The 26,959-nt window shown below is 47.8% G+C and overlaps 1 protein-coding gene across 1 annotated transcript in view; it reads right to left on the bottom strand.

Annotated features, from left to right (window-relative positions):
* Nucleotides 1-22,159, bottom strand: part of IGSF3 (immunoglobulin superfamily member 3) — a 98,299-nt gene extending 76,140 nt beyond the window's left edge. The window contains exons 1-2 of the mRNA XM_003793823.2: nucleotides 22,012-22,159; nucleotides 20,665-21,334 (exon numbers count right to left, since the gene is read on the bottom strand). Coding sequence (XP_003793871.1) covers nucleotides 20,665-20,707 — 43 coding nt within the window. The 5' untranslated portion in view covers nucleotides 20,708-21,334; nucleotides 22,012-22,159. The remainder of the gene's footprint in view (nucleotides 1-20,664; nucleotides 21,335-22,011) is intronic.
* Between the last annotated feature and the right edge of the window lie 4,800 nt (nucleotides 22,160-26,959).

Here is a 26,959-nt window from a genome sequence, read left to right as displayed (position 1 = left end):
AACCAGGCCCAGGTCTACTAAACAATGACAACTGCAACAAAAAAAAAAGTAGCCGGGCGTTGTGGCAGGCATCTGTGGTCTCAGCTACTTGGGACGCTGAGGCAAGAGAATCGCTTAAGCCCAAAAGAGTTTGAGGCTGCTGTGAGCTGTGACGCCATAGCACTCTACTGAGGGCCACATAGTAAGAGTCTGTCTCAAAAAAAGAAAAGAAAAACTAAGTAACTTACAAAATCAGGCTTCTGGCTCAGTAACAAATGTTTATTGGAAGCTGGCTGGGTAGACAGATGCAAGGATGATTGGCAAGACAGACAAAATGAAAGGCCAGCTGACAGACAGCTCCGAAGTCATTCTTCCAAGGATTAAGCTCAGGCATTGCAGGCCTGTCAGAAGGGAGCAGGGAGAGTCAGTGGAAAATAAGAGGGCTGCCTATTAACAGAATGGTAGTGACAAATACTTAGGACACCCTGGTTTTGCTGAACATGGAAGAAAAATAAGAATGCTGACTCTCCATTCGAGAGAAATGGCGCCGGCCCTGTCTTTAAATTTTCAAACCCACAAAGAAAAGCTCCAAAGGGGGCAATGCCAGCTGTGTCCCGAGTCTGAAGCATTTTCCTCTGGGTAATTAAGGGGGTAAGGTGTTCAGCTGGAGCAGGACACACAGGAGGTCGTGCACAGAGCAGGAGAGGTGCCTGGCAAACGCCTCTCCCTCACCTCTAACTCTGCTTTGTTTAAAGCCAGATCAGATTCGGTATGTGCACTTTTACTTGCTGCCTGACAAAAACCAGATGCCAAATGTCTCCCAGCACTCATGGGGCCCTTTGCCCTTAGGAAAACACTGTGAGTCAGCCGAGCAAAATGAACACAGCCCGAAACAAAGAACGTGTGTACTTGAAGTGCCGAGCTCAGGACTGCTGAGCCTTTAAGAAAAGGCACATTGTGGATCTTTTGAGAGCAGCAAAGATTAAGAAGATGGGCTTTGCACCTCATTCTTAGTCAAGTCTGGAGGGTTGGAACTTTTTCCTGATACTCCATGTTTATCCAGATAATTGAGACATTCACCCTGGTCACCCGTGGACATGAGCAACACACACACACACACACACACACACACCCCTCTGCAGGCCCGTTGGTATTCTGGGGACCTGGAGAGAGAGCAGCCAATTCGCTGGCACAGCTCATAAACAGGGATCCCCTCCTCTGGAAAAACTGAAGAGCCCTGGAAAGCTGGGATATAAACCTGCCCTGCTGTGGGAGTCCCAGAGGTAAAACAAAAGTCGGCCAGCAAGCTCCAGCCTGCTCAATGCAGCCCCCGGAGCACACCAAGTCAGAGGAAGACCACCATACCCTGAAGACCACTAGCCACCTGGACCCCGCACAAGTGGCAGCTGGCAGTGCCACCCTGTTACAGAGTCAGATCTCACTTCCACTAGGCCTTCCCAGCTGAAGGTGGATGCTGGAAGGACAGCCGCCTCCTCCTGTGGCCACACCATCCGGCCAGGCCAAAAGCTGCCATGGCATGCGAGGAAGAGAGGGAGGAACTCAGGTCTCCTCACTGGTCACTGCCCCGCTCACTGCTATCATCAGTCACACAGCCCGGCCAAACCTCGAGGGAGGCTGGCAAGTCTGCAGGAGCACGTGCAGTCTGGGGAGTGGCTGTCTCTGCCACATCACCTCCAGCCTTGGCCTCCTGTTCCCAAAGCCCAGCCCTGCTTTCAGATAAATTCAGGTCTCATTCCTTACATCTTCATCATTACCTCAAAGCCCTAGTGGCAAAAACCAAACAGTATCTTCCTAAAATCCATCTCCTCTCCTAAATGTCCAGTTTATCCTTCTTATACCAGTTATGTTATTCCTTCAACAATTTTCCTCTGTTATCTCCACCCCCCCCCAATTCCTATAGTTATCAACTCAAATCTGAATTATTCCAGTGGCTTCAACTGGTCACCCAGCTTCTCCTTTCTTCCCCTTCCAGTCGACTGGCACACAACTCTCTAATCCTAGTCCTTCCCCCAGGCCCACCTACATCAGCTTCGCCCCCACTCAAGAGCCTGCCACGTCTCCCCACTGCACACATGAAGTGCCAACTCCGACACTGCCATTTGAGGGTCTGCCTGTGGATGAGTCAGGACATAATCTCTGTCTCCTGGCGCTGCCACATCCACTCCTATCCTCACAGGTTCCCTCATGCCACACCCTTCCTTGGAAAGCCCTCCTGCTCTGCCCACGTGAATCCTAATCCCACTTCAGGATCTGCTCCAAATATCATCTCCTCCCTCAAATCTCTCCTACCCACACACTTTCCTCTCTCCTTGCTGCTGACCACAAGGCTAAGCACTGGCTCTGAGTAATATGCTTGTGGATGGTAATCTGAAGTGTACAGTTGTATAAGAAGAAATCCTACCCCATGCTCCTTCCGGCAGTGCCTAATATAGGTTGCCTTCAACTATAAATTGTAGAAAAACACCAACTCAACTGGCTTAAACAACGAGGACAAAAGAATGAGGGTGGACTGCTCAGACGTCAGGGTCCCGCTCATCAAAGACCCAGGTTCTTCCCATGCTTTCCTCCCCAACCACCGAACAAACTTGCTTTCTTCAATGTGACAAAATAGCTGCCTCCTTTCCCAGGCTCTAGCGAAAGGAGCTGTCCCTTCTCTTCCCCTTACAACAGAAGACATTTCTCTGAATCACCCAGCAGACGTCTTCTATCTCAATGGCTCACACTGGGTCACACACCCACATCTCAACTAGGGGTCTCCATACTGGGCTTTGCTCAATCAGCATTCACCCTAGAGTGGGAAGCAGGGTCACTTCTCCTTGGGTGGTGGCCAGGGTAGGTGCAGCGTTCAACCAAACTGGCAGCAGGAAGAGACACAAATGGCCATTGTCAGAACCAACCATGTCTGCCACAGCCAGGGACCAACATCACAGATCTGTGTCTCCCCTCCCTTGCCACCCGCTTCCTGTGCTGGCACATAAGTATGTTCAACAAATAGCTATGCAACTAGAAATTATCCCGTGGGCACGAGCAAATGGTGTGCATTATAATAGGGCGGGACAATTGGACATTTGTGCAGAGACACTGGAAAGAGAGCTCTGAAATTCAAACAGATGCAAAAAAGTTCTTAGCAGAGAAGGTCTGGGAAGCTCTGGTCCAAGCCCTAGCCTGGGCCCGAGTCCCAGTTCCACTGACAGGGGGCAGACCCCAGGCCAGAGGACTGGGCTTCTCCTAGCAGGGCAGGGCCCAGCTGAGGCCTTCTCCTTGGTTCAACCCTTGCCTCCGATGGACCGGTGGTCTACAGCCCCACTCACAACCCATCAGGCAGAAGTTCCAGGCACAAAGGAGGCTCACGATGAGGAACGTCAACTGAGTCGACAGCGGGCACGCACAAATCTGTGGAATGGGTATACAAACTCACCCATGCTGCTCTGGAGAAGCAAGTGCTCCCTTCACTCGGGCTCACAGGGATGGGTCCTTCCACTGTGCCCATTCTTCTCTCTCTTTCTGCTCTGGACCAAACAGCTCCCATCCCTGCCTTCCACATCAGCTCTCCAATACTCCCCCAGGGTCTCCGGGCTACTGACAGCACTCCAGCCCCCAAGTACACATGCCTCCACACCAGCTGGGAAACTGAACAGGAGGCTCTCCATCTCTCTGATGCCCCAAGGCTACATCGGAGGTCCACAAGTTTTAGTTTAGCTATTTGAAGTTTTGAAATTCCTTTTCAAATATCATAGCTGGCATCTCCCTGGCTAGGGAAAACTGTGTTAAATGCATCTTATTTTATCCTTATGAGGACACTTAAAAATAAATAGGTAAACAAACAAATGCAGCATATTGTGAAGACCTCACTGATGACAACATGCATTCAACATTCAAAACATACTGACTACCAGTATGTTTTGAGTAGTCAAAACACCGCTGCTACTTGCCTGGTTGTGACCTACTAAAATGGCAGCATGTTACAGTTCAATCTAACATTTACTGTGCCAGGCGGTGGGGCTAAGGAGGGGTTTGGGACTCCATGACAAACAACACAGACATAATCCCTATCTTGATGGAACTTACAATCTAGTATATTAAAGCATTAATCACACAAGTACAATCTAGCTGCAGCACTGTAATTAATTAATGTGGATCTATTTATTTACTGTTTGACATCTTTGCTGGTCCATAAACTACACAAGGATGAGGGCTGTATCTCCCCAAACCTCACACTGCCACACGCATAGCAGAATACATTAGATATTTATTAAATTTATTGACTTGTGTTACAACAAACAATTGCAGGTGCTGTAAAGCATTTGGCAGAGAAAGCTGACCTAATCTTGCTTGGGAGGTGAGGATTAGGAACTTCACTAACTTGGAATTTGTTTGTTTGTTTTGAGACAGTCTTGCTTTGTTGCCCTTGTTAGAGTGTCACAGCAACCTCAAACTCTTGGGCTCAAGCGATTTTCTAGCCTCAGTCTCCCAAATAGCTGAGACTACAGGCATCTACCAGGATACCCAGCTATTTTTAGAGACGGGATCTTGCTCTTGCTCAGGCTGATTCTGAACTCCGTTGCTCAGGCGATCGGCCCACTTCAGGCCCCCAGAGTGCTGGGATCACAGGCATGAGTCACGGCACCTAGCCTCACATAATTTCTGATATTGCTGATAAGGTTGAGGATGGTCTTCACAAACAGGCCCATGTACTGCACATAAACTGCTACCAGGACACAAAGGGTTTCATAGGGACAATTTAAAATACTTAAGAGAACAAACAGTTTTCAAGCTCAATCTAGTATTTTAGAAACCCCATTTACATAAACAATTGGCATGCTAATTGCAAATCATTCTTGCTTCTCTCCTACAGCAGGGTCCCCTAAGGATCTTCATTAGGCTTTCTATTAGCCTAGCCTGAGTTACAGTATTTACTTAAAAGTACTAACAGTGAGTCCTTGAAAAATATTGATAATTCAGACATTTTACTAATTCAATCTAATCCTCCTCATTAATCTACACTGTTAGAGATTTTCCCATCATATTAAGAGAAAATATCAAAGGCTTCACTTAAGAGTCACCAAATTCTTTCCCAGGACAACCTTTGGTAGAGGAAATCTGAGCTAACATCAGGAGGTGAATTAAAAAGTGCCTGGGAGCAATGGCTCATGCTTACAATCCTTGCACTTTGGGAGGCTGAGGGAAGATGACCACTTAAAGCCAGGAGTTCAAGACCAGCCTGAGCAAATTAGTGAGATCTTGTATCTACAAAAAAAAAAAAAGAAAAAGAAGAAAAGAAAGAAAGAAAGCAAAAAAAGGAAGGGAGAGAGGGAAAGAAGGAAGGAAAGGAGGGAGAGAGAAAGGAAGGAAGGAAGGAGAAGAAGGGGAGGGGAGGGAGTAGAAGGAGGGAGGAAGGGAGGAAGGAAGAAAGGGAGGGAGCGGCGGTGCCTGTGGCTCAAAGGAGTAGCGCCCCAGCCCCATATACTGGAGGTAGTGGGTTCAAACCCAGCCCCGGGCAAAAACTGAAAAAAAAGGGGGGGGGGAGGGAGGGAGGAAATAAGAAATGACAATTTGAAGAGCAACTGCAATCCAATTTAGTCCAACAGATGACGTACATATGAAGTGACACTGAAATTATAAGCACAGTATATGGAAGTTTGAGATCCTGCACCCCAATCTTTTCATTACCCTAATATCATTTAAGGGAAAATGTCAGTGGACACCGTGGACCAGCAGCCCTCGTATCTATTTCACAGTGTCTCCCTGACAGTCAGCCCTGGACACACACGGCAGAAATATCAGTGAGCTTGGACAGGGTCTCTACGTGTGCCTGCTCTGTCACTGCTCTCTGAACCAGCGTGGAGAGCTAGTAACACACTGGGCACAGTCACAGAACATCTTGAACTCTCCTGACATGGCAAATGAACAGCAGGCCCTGTCTCCATGCCAAAAGCAAACAAAAACCTGTCACCCACAAGGAGGCCACCCGGTCTCCCTGAAGAATGCCAAAGCCCCCATCCAGCCTCCCTTGCAGAACCTCACAAATCTCTTGGATGTAGGCAGGATAATCTCGGGCTAGGGGAGATTATATTCCGAATGTCTTAAGAGATTAGTTACTTAAAATCCTCCACATGACTTCAGTCATCCCCATCACAGATCACAGAGTAAAAGCCTCCTTGATTAAAGCTGAATGCCTATACATTTGCAAAACAGAAAATATGCAGAAGAAAACAAGAGTCAGATTACTGATGGGCACAGCACCAGCTCTAGGATGTAAATGACAGGCAAGCAGGCACGTATCATTCTCCATGTTCGCCATAACTACCACACCCCCAGGGCCTCACATGTACTTACTTTCCCCCCACGCAGAGACTGAGTCCGGCCTTATCTTCCAATAAGGCCCAGCTCTCTCCAAATTCCAAAATGGAAAATGACAGCTCTTTTGTGGTGGAGGGAAGAGTGGGAAGGCAAATGTCTGTACTACACGGTGTTTTAATTAAAATAGAGACAACGTGCACCAGGGTCTCTCTCTTCTGGGAGGGCATTTTCCAGCCCTCTTTCCTCTCTCCCTGCACAGGCCACCACAGTCTTTCCTCAACCCCAGGACAACTCACCTTTGAAATAAGAGGACTGGCACAGGGGCTCACACCTGTAATCCTAGCACTCCAAAAAGCCAAGGCGGGTGGATCACCTGAGTTCAGGAGTTTGAGACCAGCCTGAGCAAGAGCAAGACCCCATCTCTACTAAAAACAGAAAAACTAGCTGGGCGTTGTGGTAGGCACCTGTATTCTCACCTACTCAGGAGGTGGAGGCAAGAGTTTGAGGTTGCTGTGAGCTATGATGCCAGAGCACTCAGGGTGACAGAGTGAGACTCTGTCTCAAAAAAAAAAAAAAAAGAAAGAAAGAAGAGGACTAAGTGTGAGATCTGCAAAGATTCTTCTGAAACTCAGGTCAAGAGGCGCATGAGTTCTCCTGTCTCCCTCTGGAAGCCACCTGTCCAGAGGTAGTCCCAGCCAGAGCACTGCTGGGACACTCCAGAAGAGCCTGTCGCCTGCTCCCACAGAGGGAAGGAGAAAGGGCAGGTGCTCAGAATGGGATCTTCCTTCTTAGTCATGAAATGCCAGAGGACAGATTGCAAAGTTGTTCAGCAAGCTATTTTTTGGTACTGAAAACATCAGATGGCATTATAAAACTGTTCAGCAAATCATCTCTAAGTAGTGTCATAAAGGGCTATCTAGTTTGGGGCACGCCTGAAATGAATTATCTGCACAATCACTCCTCCAACTAACACACGTGTCCATCTGTGAGGCAGAATCCCCAATGGACCATCACCTCCAAACTGGCACCAAACCAGTGCTAAACAAAACTGGTGAGGAAAGTCAGCAAGGCCTCCGCGCAGCGCTGCTCATGAGCCGGAGGACGGCCCTGCACAGAGGCTCCCCAGAGCCGCAGGTGCCTGTTTGGGGCCATGGCAATTTCTACTGGGCACAGTTTGTAGCCCATCTAGGTTGTGCAACAGGAGGTTCATGGAGAAGTAAGAAGCACCTGGTTACCTAGATGGCCGCCAGTGATGTCTGAGGAAAGTACAGACAGCACTAGGGTTAACCCCAGATCGGGAAAGGGCACCTGGCAAGGGACAGACCTGGAACGGCCTGCCTCTCTCAAGCTGATATAGCAGCTTCTGGAAAACAAGTCCCAACCCCAGTGAGGGCCCGGGGCTCTGTCCCCACTGCCTCCCTTCCCAGAGCTCCTGAAAGGGAGTCACACCAAGGAGGCAGTGCCCAAAGTCAGGAAGATGAATTGACCCAGCACCTCCACACCCCGATACACAGCCTAGCGTAGAGGCTGTCTCTTATCTGGTGGGAAGTATGTCATTTTTCTCTATTTCTCTTTGTTCTGGCTTCCTAGAAATTCAGAGCCAAGAATGAAATTACTAATTCCCACAGACAGACAACATCCCCGGCAGTGAATAAGGACATTCCAGGACTCAAAATATTTGCATATTTTCAAGAGAAAATTGTTCCCTTTAGCTTCCTTCAAGGTCCTCTTACCTCCTTCTTGCTCAGTCTCCCCCCATTTTTTCAGGACCAAAAAAGGGCCCTTCAGCAGAGCTGCCCAGGGCATTGGTAACTCAAGGCTACAAAGAAGAGCTAAAAACAGAACAAGAAGATGTTGGGTAATAGCAACAAGAAAGACCCACTTTAGGTATGAGAAACAGTCCCCTAATGTCAGAATGCTTTTAATTAATTGTTCTACTTATTAAAGATTAAAAATATCTAACAGGTGACTACTTAAAATGCTATGATTTTATCTTTTCTTTGTGTGGCATGAGATAACAGAACAATGACTGCTCATAGTAGGCAATCAATTATTTGGTGAATAAACTTCCTAGGAAAGCCTTCTTAGGAAAGTATTATTCACACCTTCTAACAGAACAGGTGGGAGAAGGTAAAACCCTGGTGACATGTGTATCTCACAACCCTCTCTCCAAAACAAGCAACTACTTTTGTTCTCAGAGGTTTTAAAGGAAGTCAGACCAGTGAACCTGAGAATAACCCAACACTTTGAATTGATAATCTTTTTACAGCAATAGCTATTTCTGCAGGGCTTGAGAAAAATATTTCCTCTGACTTTGGGTTAAAATCTTAAATGCAGAGCTGGTAGCTAGTAACCTTACAGGTTACTCTAGTCCAGTTAATTCTAAATGGAGGGATCATTTGGGAATTGAAAATGCAGGAGGATTTCTTAGTTGTTTCCTGGTATATGAGCAAACAAGAAGATTGAAACGGGCACAAAACCCAGTATTTATGAGTTGTCTTCTTAACAGGTTTCCAATAGGCTTCATTTTAATTTAACATAATTTCAAAATTATAGGCAAACAGCCAATAAAATACAAAAGTGCTTAATTTGTTAAACGTATGGGGTTGTCTTAAAGAAAATATTCAGAATAAACAAGTCGATTATTTTCATTAAATACATTAAAATGGATGGGGTGGTACCTGTGGCTCAAAGGAGTAGGGTGCCAGCCCCATATGCCAGAGGTGGCGGGTTCAAACCCAGCCCTGGCCAAAAACTGCAAAAAAAAATTAAAATGTAAGGGTAGTATTTTTATTATGACTCTTACTCTCCTGATACTGTAAGACAAAATTATTCTGTTAAATAGCTATTGAATGAGGCTCACTACTCCCCAGTGATTTTGCAAATTACAGCTTCAACTAGCTATAAAATAACCAAATAAGTTCTGATATGGCCATAAAATTAAGCCTGAAAAAACAGTGAAGTAAATCATCCCTTTAAAATCAAGTCATTGAACAATATGTTCTGTATGATTCCAATTATGTCAGGAAAAAAATCTACATATGTAAGAATACATAGAAAAGGGTCTGGAAGAAAATATCCCAAGCTCTAAGGACATAAATCAAAGTCACTAAGAGGCATGGGACAAGGAGGGGAACTTTCACATTTTACTTTCTATAGTCTTACAACATAATTATATTTGCTGCTACCTCTATCAAAACATTAAAATTCAAAAAATAAAGCAAATGAATATAAGCTACTATCTGAAGTTGAAACCAATTATCTCTTTGCCTTACTTTTAGATATAACAAAAGTATATATAATACTTTACCCTGAAACATTTTATTGGCTATTTTAAATTATGACTTAATTCAAATGTTCAGTGAAAATCAAGATTTCTTTCTGGGGGCCAGACTCGGTGGCTGATGTCTGTAATCCTAACCCTCAGGCTATCCAGGCAGGTGGACAGCCTGAACTCACAGGTTTGAGACCAGCCTGAGCAAGAGTGAGACCTTGTCTCTAAAAAATAGCCAGGCTTTGTGGCAGGCACGTGTAGTCCCAGCTACTTAGAGAGCTGAGACAAGAGAATTTGCTTGAGCCCAAGAGTTTGAGGCTGCTGTGAGCTATGACACCACAGCACTGTACAAAGGCGACAAAGTGAGACTCTGTCTCAAAAAAAAAAAAAAGATTTCTTTCTGGGATTGTTGTAGCTAAGAGATTATAAAATCTCATTCCCTGAAAGTCTTTTTAAAAAGGAGTAATTGGGCTCAGTGCCCATAGCTCAGTGAGTAGGGCGCCAGCCACATACACCGAGGCTGATGGGTTCAACAATGCCAACTTCAACCAAAAAACAATGGGTCCTGTGGCAGCAGCCTGTAGTCCCAGCTACTTGGGAGGCTGAGGCAAGAGAATCTCTTGAGCCAAACAGTTTGAAGTTGCTGTGAGTTGTGACACCACGACACTCTACCAAGGGTGACATAGTAAGACTCTGTCTCCAAAAGAAAAAAAAAAGGAATAATTGCACGTGGCCAGGATAGTATAGGTTTGGTCTGACCTGTAGCAAAAGATGGTTGCTCAACTCTAGATCTCCTTTGGCTCCCTTTGCTGAAAGTGCTTGCTAGCAAAGTCACTCAGGGTCACCAAAGCAAACAATTAATGGGCAAATACCACCCAGGTTATCCCAGGTCCCTAAAGCAGCACCTGGGGTTGGGAAGCTGGCCGCCTTAGACATTTCAAAAACACCTAGTGATGACACTACTGTCCCTAAACTGCACGCACATGGCTAAGGGACCACAAAAGGTCAGACATATGTGTGCTCTGGTCATCAGCAACCTCGGCCCCAGACTAACCCTGCTTTAGAATTGGAACCTTGCATCAAGTGTGAGGAGTCATGTTGGTTATCACGTGGGAAGAACAGATTAATTACTACTCAATCAGTGCTGACTGTCTGGGAAAAAGAAGATTTCATAATACTGGGCTCCTGGGGGAAGGGGAGTGAATAAAATGGGTCATGAGAAGAGAAAGGTGGAAGCTGCCTCATGCCACAGGTGCACTCAGTGGCCTGCTGAGAGCAGAGACTGCTGTTCTCAGAGTTACTGTCAAAAAAGGAGGCAGCAGACTGCGTTCTGGAGTATGGGACAGTGAATGCCACCAGCGAAAACAGAATTAAATACACAAAAATAGCACCAACCTTAAGGCTGGTCTGGGCAAACTCCACCACATCAAAGAATCATAATCAGAAAGAACACACAACTGGTGGGCGGCGCCTGTGGCTCAGTGAGTAGGGCGCTAGCCCCATATACGGAGGGTGGTGAGTTCGAACCCGGCCCTGGCCAAACTACAACAAAAAAATGCTGGGTATTGTGGCGGGCCCCTGTAGTCCCAGCTACTCGAGAAGCTAAGGCAAGAGATACCTAAGCCCAAGAGCTGGAGGTTACTGTGACAAAGTGAGACTCTTTCTCTCTAAAAAAAAAAACACACACACACAACTGGTACCAGATTTTTTTTCCCCCCTCTCAATAAAGAGAAGGCCTAGGACCTGAAATTTGACAGGAAGAGGGCACCGCTAAACGTTTGGATACTAGTTTCCGTGAGTTCACAATTTTGTTAGAACATCTTTGTGCTGGGTAGTGCCTGTGGCTCAGTGGGTACGGCACCGGCCCCATATACTGAGGGTGGCAGGTTCGAACCCAGCCCCGGCCAGCTAAAACAGCAGTGACAACTGCAACAAAAATAGCCAGGCGTTGTGGCAGGTGCCAATAGACCCAGCTACTTGGGAGGCTGAGGCAAGACAATCACCTAAGCCTAAGAGTTGGAGGTTGCTGTGAGCTGTGATGCCACAGCACTCTACCAAGGGCCACAAAATCAAACTCTGTCTCAAAAAAAAAAAGAACATCTTTGTTTTGATTTTTTTTTTCTTTTTGAGACAGAGTCTCACTTGGTCACCCCTGGTAGAGTGCCATGGCATCTTAGCTCACAGCAACCTCAAACTCTTGGGTTCAAGCAATTCTCTTGCTTCAGCCTTCCAGGTAGCTGGGACTATAGATGCCCACCACAGCACTCAGACATTTTTTAGAGCTGGGGTCCCACTCTTGCTCAGATTGGTCTCAAACTTGTGAGCTCAGGTAATCACCCTGCCTCAGCTTCCCAAGCGCTGGGATTACAGGCATGAGTCACCACGCCCAGCTCTGATTATGTTTTGATGGATGCAAAGAAGCTCTTCCTTTGGTTGGAACAGGCCACCATCCACTTCCACCCTGGACTCCCCACCTCCAGTAATGCCTCATGCCATCCCTGGCCACTTCTGTAAGCAGTCTTCCAGAATGCTCACTTCTAGCTTTCTGGTATCTTCCATTTGTCTCTGGTCCAAATCTCCAGTCCTCATGCCAACCAACCTAGCTCACAACAACCTCAAACTCCTAGTTCAAGTGATCCTCCTGCCACGGCCTCCCAAGTAGCTGGGAATACAGGTGCCCAATATAATGCCTAATTTTTCTTTTCTTCTTTCTTCCTTTTTTTTTTTTTTTTTTTGTTTAGCAGGCCCAGGCTGAGTTCGAATCCGCCAGCCCCAGTGCACAGGGTCGGCACGCTAACCATTGATCTATGGCATCCAGCCAAATTTTTCTATTTTTAATAGAGACAGGGTATCACTCTTGCTCAACCTGGTATTGAACTCCTGAGCTCAAGGGATCCTGCCACCTCAGCCTCCCAGAGTGCTAGGATTACAGGTATAAGCCACTGCACCTGGCTTCCACCCCTTTAGAAGTCTCAAAGCAGTCCCATGTGCCCAAGGTATCCTCCACCCCATAATTCCATCAGAATAACACTCTCCAATGACTAAAAAATGCCTAAAATTCCACCTCTTCCAGGAAGCCTTTCCAGACTGACCACACACAATCAACTCTGGCCTCATCCCTCCCCAGACAGCAAATTCCCTTCACTCCTACTACACTGGAAACAAGAACAAGCTTGCCTTGCCTGCTCTCCCCGATCAGACCCCGTCCTCAGCCAGCACATCATGTCAGTGTCTTCCTGTCCATTTGCAGATTGGTTTACTGTCTGCTTCACTGCTGGCCTTAGATGACCTAGAGGGCAGGGGGGTGTTCAGCAGAGCCCCTGTCACCGGGATGATGGGCAATGGGGTATTTGGGGAATTTAATTACAGGATTAGTAAGAAACTTTGCTTCAACTTTCATTATTATAAAGCCTATTATAAAGCTTTTCAAAATACATCTGACCACTATCCAGCCCGGGTAGAGTTAATATAATTTAATCTTTGATTTAAGATCTTGCAGTGCCCCAGGCTTATCATTCTCCTCTGCTGCTATATAATTATAGACGTGGAAGACATAGAGACTGGGCTGATGATTGCTTGGAAGCTAATTTCTAGAATAAATCCTTGCCACTACAGCTTGTGATTTTTGCCCTTCTGAAGGTGTTCAAAAATAAAAACAAAATCCTACTTAACTGAGAATCCAGTTAAGGAAGGTCTACTGCCATGGTCTTTGTGAGGCACCTGCCATCATGGCCCACAATTAGTGTCTTAATAAGGGTTCTGGATGAGGGAATTCAGCAACATGTGATTTTCTACAACTATAAGCTTGATTTTGATGCAACCCCTCATTTCTTCGAAAACTGATGTATGGGTAGGGCATTCACGCACAGGTGTTCTAAATTTCCTTAAATGAACAAAGCCAACCCTTAGCCAGGCGTTGTGGCAGGCACCTGTAGTCCTAGCTACTTGGGAGGCTGAGGCAAGAGAATTGCTTAAGCCCAAGAGTTTGAGACTGTTGTGAGCGGTCACGCTATGGCACTCTACCCAGGGTGACATAGTGAGACTCTGTCTCAAAAAAAAAAAAAAAAAAAGCCAACCCTTCACGAGGAAGAGGTGTGCTCACTTTGAAGCAGCAAGGAAACAGTGTCTATTGCTCAGCAAACAAGGGACTCCCAAAGGAACCTGAAAATGTTAATCAGGCAGTTATAATTCAGGACGTGTGGGCCACCCAAGGCCAGAGACCATCAGAGGCCAGCATCTGGAGCCGCTTCCTCCAGTTCCCAGGCCTTGTGCTCAGTGGAAACGGTCTGGACTCTAGGGTGCCTGTCTAAGCCCAACACCCAAACTCATCATAATTTAAGCCAATTCTCTGTGACCAGCATCCCACCTGAACCAGTCCTTAAAGCACCAACAGTCAATTTTCCAATCCATAAAAGGCCACTCTACCACCACAATGACTATTGGCTCCTCTGTGTTACCAGGACTTTATTGGTAATACAAAGTAGAATAAATATATACTTCTGGAAGATCAGCCCAAGTTCGATTCCCCAACAACCTCCCCATCCTCTCTAAACTTTACTTTGAACTTGGCAAGAGTCTATGGATAGAATTCAGGAGGTACACAGACTTCATTGGGGCGGGGGAGGGAGTCTCATCTTCATTATTACTTGCTTCTAGGTGAACTAACCTTTCCTTTGATTATGAATGTAGGCAGCCAAAACAGTAACATCTTGTCCTCTGTTACAACAGCAATCACACTTTCACATCATAGTTGATGCAGATATCTCGAATTATCATTTATACTCATCAATATACCAAAATTACAACTATCAGACCTGCTATGAGATCTTCTCATTTAATTTGAGTAAATTAAGCATATTGCTATATTATAAATTTATTTTTAGTATTTTGATGGCTATATTTCAATATAATTGATTTCCTTTGTTATCCTATAGATTTTTTTTTTTTTTGAGACAGAACCTCAAGCTGTCCCCCTGGGTGGAGTGCCATGGCATCACAGGTCACAGCAACCTCCAACTCCTGGGCTCAAGCGAGTCTCCTGCCTCAGCCTCCCAAGTAGCTGGGACCACAGGTGCCCGCCACAACACCCAGCTATTTTTTGGTTGCAGCCATCATTGTTGTTTGGCGGGCCCGGGCTGGATTCAAACCCGCCACCTTGGGTGTATATGGCTGGCACCTTAGCCACTTGAGCTACAGGCGCCAAGCCAGATTTTTCTTTTTGAGACAGTCTCAAGTTGTCGCCCTGGGTAGAGTGCCATGGTGTCACAGCTCACAGCAACCTCAAACTCTTGGGGTTAAGCAACTCTTGTCTCAGCCTCCCAAGTACTGGGACTAAAGGTGCCCACCACAACACCCAGATTTTTTTTGTTGTTGCAATTGTCATTGTTCTTTTAGCTGGTCCTGGTAGGGTTTGAACCCGCCAGCCTCAAGTGTATGTGTCTGGCACCCTACCTACTGAGCTATGGGCACTGCCCTATCCTATATATTTTTATTTATTCATTCTCAAATGATATTCTCAGAAGTGGTCCATAGGCTTTCCCACACTGCCAGAAGGATCCATAGCACAAAAAAAGATTAAAAACCCATTTGGGCTGGCATGGTGGCTCATGCCTGTAATCCTAGCACTTGGGAGTCCGAGGAGGGTAGACAGCCTGAGCTCACAGGTTGGAGATCAGCCTGAGCCAGAGTGAGACCTTGTCTCAAAAAAATAGCCGTGTGTTGTGGTGGGCACCTGTAGTCCCAGCTTACCTGGGAGGCTGAAGCAAGAGAATCACTTGAGCCCAACAGTTTGAGGTTGCTACGGAGAATGACAGTGTGAAACTATCTCAAAAAAAAAAAAAAAAAAACCTGTTTGGTAGAGTAAGGAACAAGCTCTACAATCAGACAAATTTGGATTCAAATTTAGGCACTGTTAATTTTCAGCTCTTTTTCTCTAAACAAAATTACTTAATCTCTATGAGCCATGAATTTCCATGAATTTCCTCACCCAATACAGGCTGGCTGTGGTGGCTCACGCCTACAATCCCAGCACTCCAGGAAGCTGAGGCAGGTGGATCGTCTGAGCTCAGGAGTCTCAGACCAGTCTGAGAAGAGTGAGACCCTGTCTCAAAAGCAGGCCATTGTGATTGTGGCAGGCACCTGTAGTCCTAGCTACTTGGGAGGCTGAGGCAAGCGGATCACTTGAGCCCAGGAATTCAAAACAAAGAAGTCAATACAGAAACAAGACCTGCCTTGTGAAATCATTCACTCATCAAAAAATTAACTGAACAGCTGCTTAGTTTGTGTCAGGCACAAGGCCCCATCCCAAGCTCCAGCAATAGAGACAGATTTTAAGCACTGTACACAGAAAGTTATGCTGGGTAAAGTAATCAGCAGTGAACCAACATAAACACTGTCTAAACGTTACAGTACTCACTGATACAATCACAACATAGAATGTTTAATTACACGCTGATTTCAGTTGCTTCCTACAAAACAACTGCTGGTTCCTCTAGCTCCCTCCTTCCTAATGAGCCTTTTTAAAGGCCAGAGGCTGGGCCTCAGACTCCCAGAGGGGACTTGTTAGATGAAAAAACATATGACTCTGAACCAAATGGTCCTGGCTTCAAAACCCTGCTCTGCCACAGACAAGCTCTGTGACAATGACAGAGATCAGTAGTTCCCATACCCTAACCTGGTTTCTCCTTTCCCTACAGTAACAGAACCTCAAGCAAGGCACATACGCACCAAAATAAGAGTAATACCCCCAGCCTCTCCGCAGCGCACGGTCAAGTCCTAGCCACTGGGAAGATCGGAGGAAGTGACGTGCGTAACCTCCGGGAAACATCCTTAAAACAAGAGGGCCTGCCCTTCTCCAGCCTTTTTCTTCCTGTTGATGGTTGGGGCTAAACAGCCATCTTGGACCATAAAATGACCCTGTGAATGGAGCGCGGGCACACAGAACAAGCTAGATGGGGCCTGTGGCCCTGACACTGTGGAGCCTCACATCAACCAGGTCAGCATCCTACCACAGGCAAGTTACTTAACCTCCCTAAACCTTAACATCCCCATCTTTTAAAAGGTGATAATACACATCATCTATCTTACCACGTTGTTTTGAAGACTGAATGATCTCAGGGCTAGAGTTAGGAGAGTTGGTATTACTACTATTACAGCAATAATAGTAGGTTTGGGGGGGTTGTTTGTTTGTTTGTTTTTTGAGACAGTTGAGATCCCTTTGCCTCGCCTCCCAAGTAGCCAGACTACATGCGCTCACCACAACGCCTGGCTATTTTTAGAGACAGGGTCTCTCTCTTGCTCAGGCTGGTCTCAAACCTGGGAGTTCAGGCAATCCACCTGCCTCAGCCTCCCAGAGTCCGGAGATTACAGGCATGAACCACCTCACCCAGCGAGCAACAGTAGTCCTGCTGAAATATAAAATGTGGGAGATTGGATCATCTTAACGTAGCCCTGGGTGCCCAGAAGCAGCTCTATGATTCTCATAGTTAAAGGCATCCTAGTTGGGGGAGTCCCTGTAACAAGAATTCCCTTCTCCACACTTTTGCCAAATGGTCCCCAGGAAAGGGAACTGCACTGCCTCTGAGACCACTGTTAGGACAATGATACTTGTTCATCCACAAATCACGATCCTCATCCCCTTCCTTCAGAACCCTTCTCCTGACTGCTCCATTCGCCTCACTTCTCTCCTCTACCCCTTCCTTCTCTTCTGCCTTTGATCACCCCAGTCCTGCCTCTGAGGTCACACACATCAGTACATCAAAGTTTCTTTCACTCTCTTTCTGAAGCACCCTCTGGCCTCTCGCCTGAGCACTCTTCCCTAACTAACTGGGAAGTAAGTAATCACTTCCTTAGTCCTATCCTACTCAAATAAGAGGCTTCCCAAACCACAAATGAACCTCTCTCCTGCAGGAGGTTAACACAAACGATCATTAGCCATCTACAGGTTCTCCTGCCTTGATCCAGAGACGTCCCAATCTCCTACACGCTTCCTTGCTGACACTTTCTAAGCTATTCCATCGTGTTTGCCGTATCAGCACTGGTATGGGAGGTATAACTCTTCGTGGCTGCGCAAAATGGAAATATGCTTTATGTGTCTAAAGTTTGTATTTCTCTTTCCTAGTTAGTCCCTTCCTGTTCTTTCAGACACAAATCTTGTTCTCTCTACCACACTGCTGTCTTCTTCCCGTGCCACTGTCGCTCATGCAGGCTGCTCCCAGGCACAAACAGAGCCCCAGAACCCTCTCTCTCCCTCTTCGTCACACTCATTCTGCATCCACACCAGCCCCTGCTCTCTCTCTAATCTTCTGCCCCTCTGGCTCCATCTGTTCTCAGCAGTGGAGACTTTACTATGCACGTGGTTCCCCAGGCTTCAGGGACTTTGTGATTGGAACAGGGTTGTGGAAGCAGCCAAAAACTTCCAAATTAGGTGGGCACTGAGAGTTACAACAGAAGGAAACAAGACACAGTGGTCAAGAGGGCAGGTACAAAGCCAAGCCATGTAGCTTCAGTAAGACAAAGACACAAACGGGACTCAGTATCCCAACAGACAGAAACAGGGGAACCTCACCCAAATCCCGGATACTGGCAAAGGAAGGGAGCAGAGAAGCACCGGTCTATGATGTCCAGGGGCAGTTGCACCTCTGAGTTTTAGCCTGTGCACGCCCCCCACACATGGTCACAGGGTTTTCTAACTCGAATTACCATTCCTGGAGGCTGGCACCTGTGTCAGTCTCACTTTGCAGAGCGCGTACGTAGCCTTATCCAACTTTTTACAAACGCAATTTTATTCCAGGCATGTGACTCATATGGCCTGAAAACCTTGGGAGTCTCTGCTGTTTGAACTCATACTACACTTTAATTCACATTACACAGCAAAAACGCTGACACATCAATCACATCACACCAGACGGCAGACAGGAAATAAGCCCCCGGCACGGGTTTTGTTCCCTCCCTAAACACCTTCTGCTTCTCTCAGGGTAACGAAGTAGTAGCCAGGCCTCCTCCTCCCCTGCCACACTGACAGCCACCAGGTGATGGGAAAGACGAGGTTTCCCCTTGGGCTCAAAATCAGGCAAAGATGAAGGTGCATGTCCCCAGTCCCAAAACTTCCTGCTTTCACCTGCTTCTGGTCTTCTGCCACCGTGCCACCTTTAGGCCACCTTGAGGCTCACTTTCCTCCACAGCACCTGTTCACACATAAAGATGGGGTTGGAGGATGACAGCCCCCGCAGGTGCCAGGGGCCGGGCTCCCCTCCACAGGGTGGCTCAGAGAGCAAACAGCAGGAGGACCAGTAAGCAGCCTTACATTTCTTGAGCAGCCAGAAGAAACAAAAGGCACAAATGTCACATTTCCTTGTTTTCCCATTGGTGGCTCCTTCTGCTATTCCGGGCCTCACTCTTCCACTCAGCCCTCTTTCCCTCCTATGCCACACACCCCACCCCACGCCCAAACCTCCCCCAGGGCTTTCCTTGTTTGTGTCCTTTTGAATCTGCATGAATCATTAATTGCTGATTTAAACCCAGACAAAAAGTGAATGACAAATACAGTAGAACAAATGAAGACACAATAAAAAGCGACTGGCACGGAAGGCTGTCTGCCTTCTTGACTCTGCTTGTGTGTACAGGACACACCATGCCCTAATCCACAGATGAGCAGGAGACTAGACCTGTGGCCCGGCCGGGGTATCTGTGTGGCAGCCAGAGCACTGGCACTAATGAACTCACCCTGGTTCTCTAACTCGACCAAGCACAGAATTACCTGAGGGCTCTCAAAGACAGATGCCTGGGTCCCACCCCCAGAGAGTCTGATTTCATTGGTCTGGGACTGTCACCTGAACAACAGGCTTTTTAAAAGCTCTCTGGGTGATTCTGACATCCACCCAAGTTTGAGAACCACTGACTGAACACATTTATTATGAGTTTCAGACATTACTCAAGGCACTAAAGACATTTAGACACCTTATATCCTTTAATTGCTATGCCAGCCTTTGAATATTTCATTGAGATTTATGTGTCAGTTATGGTAAGGCTGGGATTGGAACTCAGGTCCTCTAAGTTCCAAAGTCCATTCTCTTTCCACATACTTGTTAACTCTTACAGGGGTGCAGACAAAGCCTGGATGCAAAAGATCACACATAAATTCCCTAAGTGCAAGACGTGTAGATTTGGAGATGCAAACATCACAGGCAGCAGTGACAACCTCTTCTGAAAGCCAAGGACCAAATCACACAGAGAGACCGGGGATATAAGTAAGGTCTGAGATGAAGAAAGAGAAAGCATAGATCCTGGCTAGTGAGTTTATCCTGAACCGGGAATGCTTTCTAAGATACCACACTTAAGACTGTGCTCAATGGCGTGAAAAGAACGGACAAGAGTTGGGCAGAGGGAGGTCCCTTCGCTGGGGAGGGAACCCTGTGCAGGGGTGTCAAGGTTCACCTCTCCCTGCCAGAGCTTCTGCTTCCCACTCCAAGCATTTTGGTCTTTGGGGGGGCGGGGACACAAAAACCAATCCTAACACTTCCCCTACCAGGCAGCTTCAGTTTCTCCAGTTTCTACTCCTCTCAGAAACATGTCTGAGCTTCTTTGTTGAGAAAAGATATGAGTAGTGCCCTCAAACATTTTTAGTCTACAGACCACTTAGGTAGAGCAAAGCATCCCTGCAATGTCCATTCCCCTCACTCCTACTTCCACCTGGAAAAAAAAAAAGACACCACCTTTATCACCAAATCAACTTCACCAACACAGTGGGAATTACATCACCACTTCCAGTAAGGAACTAATGCAGGCCGACACAGAGTGAAAACACTGGTGCATCCATGTTTGTTACAGTAAACGAACCAGCCCACAATGCACATGAAGTCCTCGGATATGCAGATGCGAACTCCATCCCAAGGCCAAGACAGGCACATTCAGCACAGCAAACCTTCTTCCACTTTGGAAATGGGCCCACTGGCCAACCTATGACACACCACCTGCCTTCTGGTGTGCCCCAAAGCCTAGTGTTGACTGGTAAGAACCACAAGGAATTACAGGAACCAAGAGCAGGTTAAACTTTCCCATGATCGATCGCACTGATAAGCAGAGGCACTTACCCAGCACCGCCAGACAGCTCAGCACTGAGAAAAAGCACTTCATGTCGGCAGCCTCCAGGACACACAGCACGGGGGCTTCCTCTTCTCCCAGCTCCTAATCTCATATATCTGGCAAACCACTTATAGCTCCAGAGAACAGTTTTGGAAATAGTACTTAACTCAGAAAATGGGAACAAATTAAAGAAAAGAGATAAAGGAGAGAGTTGAGGAGGGAGGAGGCGTGGTGGCTGGTGTTAAAACTCCCCTACAGCACAAGAAAGGTCCAGAGCCGTTCTGAAGGCGCTCTAGGCTTCTGCCTCATCGCGTGCCTTTCAGCTCCCACTGCATTTGCAGACTGTGGTGGGTTAATCCTCAAGGAAAAAAGGAAAAAAGAGCCTGAGAGAATCCTTTCATCCGCTGATTATACAGAAATGTCCTTGGCTTCCCAGTGAAGGTGTCTGTGATGTCCCTCATTCAGATTCCCCAAAAGGAACAGACAAGGTTTCGGCAAACCCTCTGACAGCCAAACCGCCCTGGCTGGCACCAACTGTTTTGGTTTCTTCCTCAAAAAGTCCGTCTCCATCCATGGTGGTAGGTCATGGAGGCGTCAGCTCCCCCACACCTGCCCAGGACACATGAAGCAAGTTGGCGTTGGGCATCTCTGAAGCAGTCCCACAGTGCCAGCAGATCCCTAAAACAAACACAACAGAGATTTATCAGAGGCAAACAAAACAGCCGCAAAGCCCAGATCTGCTCAGTGCTGAGCTGGTCCGGACCCCTGGGTCTGGGTCCTGGAGCAGGACTGTCAACCTCTGCATTCTGACCTTGGGCAAGTCACTACCTTTGCCTCCGCCTCAGTTTCCATGCCCAGAGCAGGGCAATACTGGAAAGCCCGATTGTTCCTGAAATACTTTCCCCAAACGCTTCTCTCCCGGGAATCCCGTCGACTCCTACAGAGCCCCGGGGCCGCGGGGAGCCCCACCCTCCTCCGGGGCAAACCGGGAAGAGGCTCCAAGGTGGGGCCGCGACTGCGGGGTTACACCGCCAGCCCCCGCCCCAGCCGTGGGAGCTCTGCGCGCGCCGCGTCCCAGGTGGCCCCGCTATTGTTTTACCTTCCCGGGTGTTTATTTTTCGCTGATTGCAAAGAAAAGGGACCTGGGAAGAAGGGAGCCGCGGGCTCCGCTTTCCGCTGCCAGAGCGCGCTCCCCGCGCGCCCGACCGGCCAGGGGAGGGGTCTCGGGCCCGACCCCCAGCGCAGCCGGCGCCCGGCCCGCGCCGCCCCTCCCGGGCCCCTCCTCCGGACGGCCGGCTCCCCTCGCCGCCGCCTCCCCCTCCCTGGCGCCGCCCGCGCCCCCGCCGGACCCTGACCTCGCAGTCCGCCCGCTCCCTCCGCGCGCCCGCCCGTCCGTCCGCCCGTGGCTCCCCGCACACGCCTCAGAGGACGCGCCGCTTCCTCCTCGTCTCTCCCCTCGCAACGGCACCAGCAGCCGCGCTCCGGCCCCTCCCGATTCCCCGCCCCTCCGGCTCCAGCCCGGCTCGCGGCACCGGGCGCGGCGAGTGCGGGGCGAGGGCGGCGGCCTCCGAGAGCGCCCCGCCCCCTGCCCCGCCCCCTCCCACCGCCCCCAGACTCTGGGGGCCGGGCCGGGGACCTGGTGGGGGCACATGGGGGACAGGCGGTACCGGGGGTCCTAGGCGGAGCTGGCATATAGTCCGGACAGCCTGGAAAGTTAATCAGGGGTTCACACGCAGACTCCGGGGCGGCTGGTGAGATGGGCAGGCCCTTCTCCGAGCCCAGCCAAGGACCCACGAGTGAAGCGGGACCGCACAGTAGCTAGTCCTTTCTCGGAGAACAAAAAGAAAGCCCTTTGCCAGAGGCTTGAAGCTGTTGATGTAAAGGAACCCCATGCGGCACTTGATTCTTGGGTAGATTTTGGACTCTAGAAACAGCCTGCGTCCTAACAACCCCTGTTCCTCCACTTCTTAGCTGTGGACCTTAGCCAAGCTATTTAAGCTCTCCACGCCTCAGTTTCCCCATCCGCTACATGGGGTAATAACCTCTACTTAATAGAATTATTTGAGATGTCCCCGACATACTTGTGAAACGTTTAGAACAGTGCCTGATAACATAAGAAGTCAGTAAATACAAGTTACTATTATTTTATGATCAACAATACTATCAAGCAAGTGCTTTTTTAAAAAAATCATACCATGTTTTTACCGAAGCCAGTGCTTTTTCATTCATAGTTACTCAACACACTGTGGGTAGACATGGTCACAAGGTGACAGGAGAATGAGACCATCCTGCCCTGGCAGAGCTTGCACTGCAGTCAGGACACAAGGCCACAACAGGCATGACAGGAAAGTACAGTGTTAAGGAAGCACAGCGAGGCTCCTGCCCAGGGTGGTAAGGGGGTGGGGGAAGGAAAGGGGCGCTTGGTCAGGGCAAGTGCCTGGAAGGCCTTTTGAGGGTAATGAAAATGAGGTAGAATTCCAAGAAGCAGAGCGAGGTTCCAGGGGAAGAGAGAGGAGGGAGGTAAGGAATCTCAGACCCTGGAAACAGCACCGTTTTCGGCCTGGAGAAAGGAAAGAATAGCACACTTCCAGGACCAGGAATCTCTGTGGGACCCAACTGTCTGTAAGAAAGAAGTGTTAGGAAGTAAGCTGAGAAGAAATCAGGTGCCCAAACCAGGGGGCTCTGGTATATTAAGGGGTTCAGGGTTAAGCCCAGGGCCACAGGGAAGCCCTTGGCATAGGAGAATATGGTTATCAGATGCCCATTGTAGAAAGATGCCTCCAGCCTAGGTGTGGAGGATGCATGAGAGGGGAGTTAGTTACACAGGAGGCTGGGAACCAGGGAGAGAGTTCAGAACTCAGAAAGGAGCTACAGGTTTGTAAGGTGTCTGTCACTCTATGAGACAGTGTAGCAGCAAAATGGTTCAGTTAAATAATATACTGATAGTTTATTTACAAACCATCTGCAGGGCTATGAGAACATGCAGTGGGGGCTACCAAGATAACTGAAAGGTCTTACTTGCCCTCCTTCCTCTCCCTTGACTCTGATTCCTTTAGAGCAGGGTCTTCCTCTTCATTAGCCTTTATCCCAAACTACTCTTGGCATTGTTATCTGTATATAGTAATTGCATTTTATTTTTTTTTAAAAAGAGCCTCAAGCTGTCCTCCTGGGTAGAGTACCGTAGCATCACAGCTCACAGCAACCTCCAACTCCTGGGCTCAAGCAAGTCTCCTGCCTCAGCCTCCCAAGTAGCTGGGACCACAGGCGCCCGCCACAACACCCAGCTATTTTTTGGTTGCAGCCATCATTGTTGTTTGGCGGGCCGGGGCTGGATTCAAACCCGCCACCTTAGGTATATGTGGCTGGCACCTTAGCCACTTGAGCCACAGGCGCCGAGCTGTAATTGCATTATAATACTTACATTGAATATGGATCACATATTCAAAATACTGTATTAGGAATCCCTTCCTGTGTGATAAATGTTACTTCTTTCCCCCCAGAAACCACTGCAACTCTCGCCATCTCTCAGTTCTGATTTTCTAGACACCTTCACTTATGGAGCATCTCGTACATGTCAAGAAAGTCTCTGCTTTCATGGAGCTTCCATTCGAGTGGGAGACACAGACAATGAAACAGATATACAACATAATGTAATGTGTTCTGAGGAAAAGTAGGGTAAAGGAATAGTGTGTCGGTAAGGGCAGACAGATTCTTGTCTACATGAGGTAGTCATAAAAAATCTCTCTTTCTGTTCATGACAGAAGCTAGAAAAAAAATTTAAATACCTCTCAGAGGGACTGACATTTGAGCAGAGGCCTGATTAGAAGGGAGGCCTCGGAGATTTCTGGAAGAAAAGCATTCTAAGCTTAGGAAACAGCAAATGCAAAGCCCCTTAACATGGTCAGGAAATGAAAGATGTGTTTGTGTGTCTGAAATCATGTGAAAGAGAAGGATAGAGAGGAATGTGACTAGAGAGGCAAGGAGGTCAAATGGGAAGGACCTTCTAGACAAGGAGCAGTCGAAATTCCTCGGGTTGCTGCGGAGGAAATAGGAAACAGGAGTGAAAACTAAGGGACACAGATTGCTGTAGGAGGTTCTTGCAGGTATACAGGGGAGAGACAATCATGGCTTGAGCTAGGGTGGTGGATATGCAGGTTGTGAGAAGTAGATGGAGTCTGGGAGCAGCTTGAAAGTAGATAAAATGGAATTCTCTGAAGACTTGAACATAGAGGGGTAGAAAAAGAGGAGAGACAAGGAATCTTCCAGTAGGTCCATTTCAGTCTGCTTTGGAGCTCTCTGACCCCACCAAGCTGCCCAGTGCCTTCTCCAAAACCACACTTCTGGAGGCCTCTGCCTGGGTCTCCATCCTTGAAGCCCTAGACTCAATTATCCCTTCTCTGTTCTCAGTTCTTTCAGTCCCACCAACCCCTTCTTCTAACCATCTAGGCACCCTGCGTCCTTCTGGGGGATCTTTCAATTCCTGACTTGCATCATCGCCCCAGATGTGTGATAGCTGAATCCCAGCATAGCATTATTTTTAATTTCTACATTTGTGGAACATCTCTGATAAGCAAAGAACTCTGCTAAGTGTTGGGTAGGGAGAGAAAAGAACAATTAAAAGAATGCCTCTGGGCTCGGCGCTTATAGCTCAACCGGCTAAGGCGCCAGCCACGTACACCTAAGGTGGCGGGTTCGAATCCCCAACCCGGACCCGCCAAACAACAATGATGGCTGCAACCAAAAAATAGCCGGGCGTTGTGGCGGGCGTCTGTGGTCCCAGCTACTTGGGAGGCGGAGGCAGGAGACTCGCTTGAGCCCAGGAGTTGGAGGTTGCTGTGAGCTGTAATGCCACGGCACTCTACCCAGGGGGACAGCTTGAGGCTCTGTCTCAAAAAAAAAAAAAAAAAAAAAAAAAAAAAAAAAAGAATGCCTCTGCCCTCCAGACGCAGAAACGATTAAAGGAAGTAAGTGCTGAACAGGGTGTGATGGTGGTCCCTTCAGAAGAGATCAGCAGGCAGAGAATTGAATTGGAAAGAGTCCTAAGGAAGGAGCCAGAGGAGAGGAGGGCACAGAAGTCCCCAGTCAGCAAATATGTCTGGTGCCCGGGCTCAACATTCCAGCTTGCTTCAAAACATTTTATATTTGAATTTTAAAAGCTCTCCTGGATTGGCCTGAAATCAGGTGTTTATTTTGGACCTTTTGGAAGACTTCTTAATCGCCTCTACCAGGGAGTTAAACTCAGAGGCTGACAGAGGCCAGGCTGAAGCCCAGCAACAGGGAGGGCTGGGTCCCTGTGGACTGGGGACAGCCTGAAGGAGCCTGCTCAGCTTCAGCAAAGCATTGCTATTGGCAATGAAGGTCCAGTGTTGCCTGATAATCCTACTCTTTAGGAGAATCAGGAAATCTAGGTTTTGTTTTGAATTCTTCCTAATTTTTGCTCATTGGAAACTAATGTTTAAAAATAAATTAAACCCTGTGGGAGGCCAACGCAAAATCTGTTTGTGGACCAGATACAGCCAAGTGTTTCTATCAGTCTAAAGTCTTAGTCTAGATAGACCTGAAGTGGCTATATTCAAAAAGCTACTATAAAACCATAAGTAGCATAAAGTTACATTTTTTAAGGGAAAAAAACAGTACTCCCTTGTCACCTGAGAGAAGGTGTATTTGTCTAAAGGTTGCCTGATCCTATGTGCTCACAAGCAACTCATGTTAATTGTTCTTAATGTACTTTGAAATGCCAGCTGAAAAGAGCAAAGCCTCCCTGCCGCACAAAACAGCCAAGTGGGAGCTAAGAGTGTCCTTTCTAACAATTCTCCTGAGAATCAGCTTTCTTCTTGGTGATTACCCTCCTACACAGTCAAGGATCCCCAGAGCCAAAGACTGGGAATAGCTTACACAGGATACCATCTGTCTTTAAAAAATAAAATAGAGGTGACTATTACAGCTTGAGATCAGAGTGGGGAGTGGGTAGTCCCCAAAGCTTTCTCCACAGGTGGGTGTTCAGAACCTGAGGTGCGCCATCTAGTGTTGAAGATGGGTCTAGATTTGCCCCCCTGGCTGGAGCTCTGACAACTGGTTTATCCCAGAGGGGGAAATAGGCTTCTATTCAGCTAATGTTCTTTCTTCACAAAACCCCAGTGCTGTGCTCACTTATTTTCTCAGCTAACAGGGAACGGTGTATCTGAAGCCGAATGCCTGTGTTTGTGTCACAGATCTGTGTTTATTGCCAACTACCTCTGGTCAAGTCACTTAACCTCTCTCGCCCCAGGGTCCCCATTTGTAAAGAGGGAGGACAATAGCACC

The sequence above is a fragment of the Otolemur garnettii genome, unplaced genomic scaffold (genome assembly GCF_000181295.1).
Source record: "Otolemur garnettii isolate 467f Iridium unplaced genomic scaffold, OtoGar3 scaffold00073, whole genome shotgun sequence".
NCBI classification, from domain to species: domain Eukaryota; kingdom Metazoa; phylum Chordata; class Mammalia; order Primates; family Galagidae; genus Otolemur; species Otolemur garnettii.
Note: the sequence above shows the minus strand (reverse complement) of the source record. Positions and strands in the feature narration are given on the sequence as shown.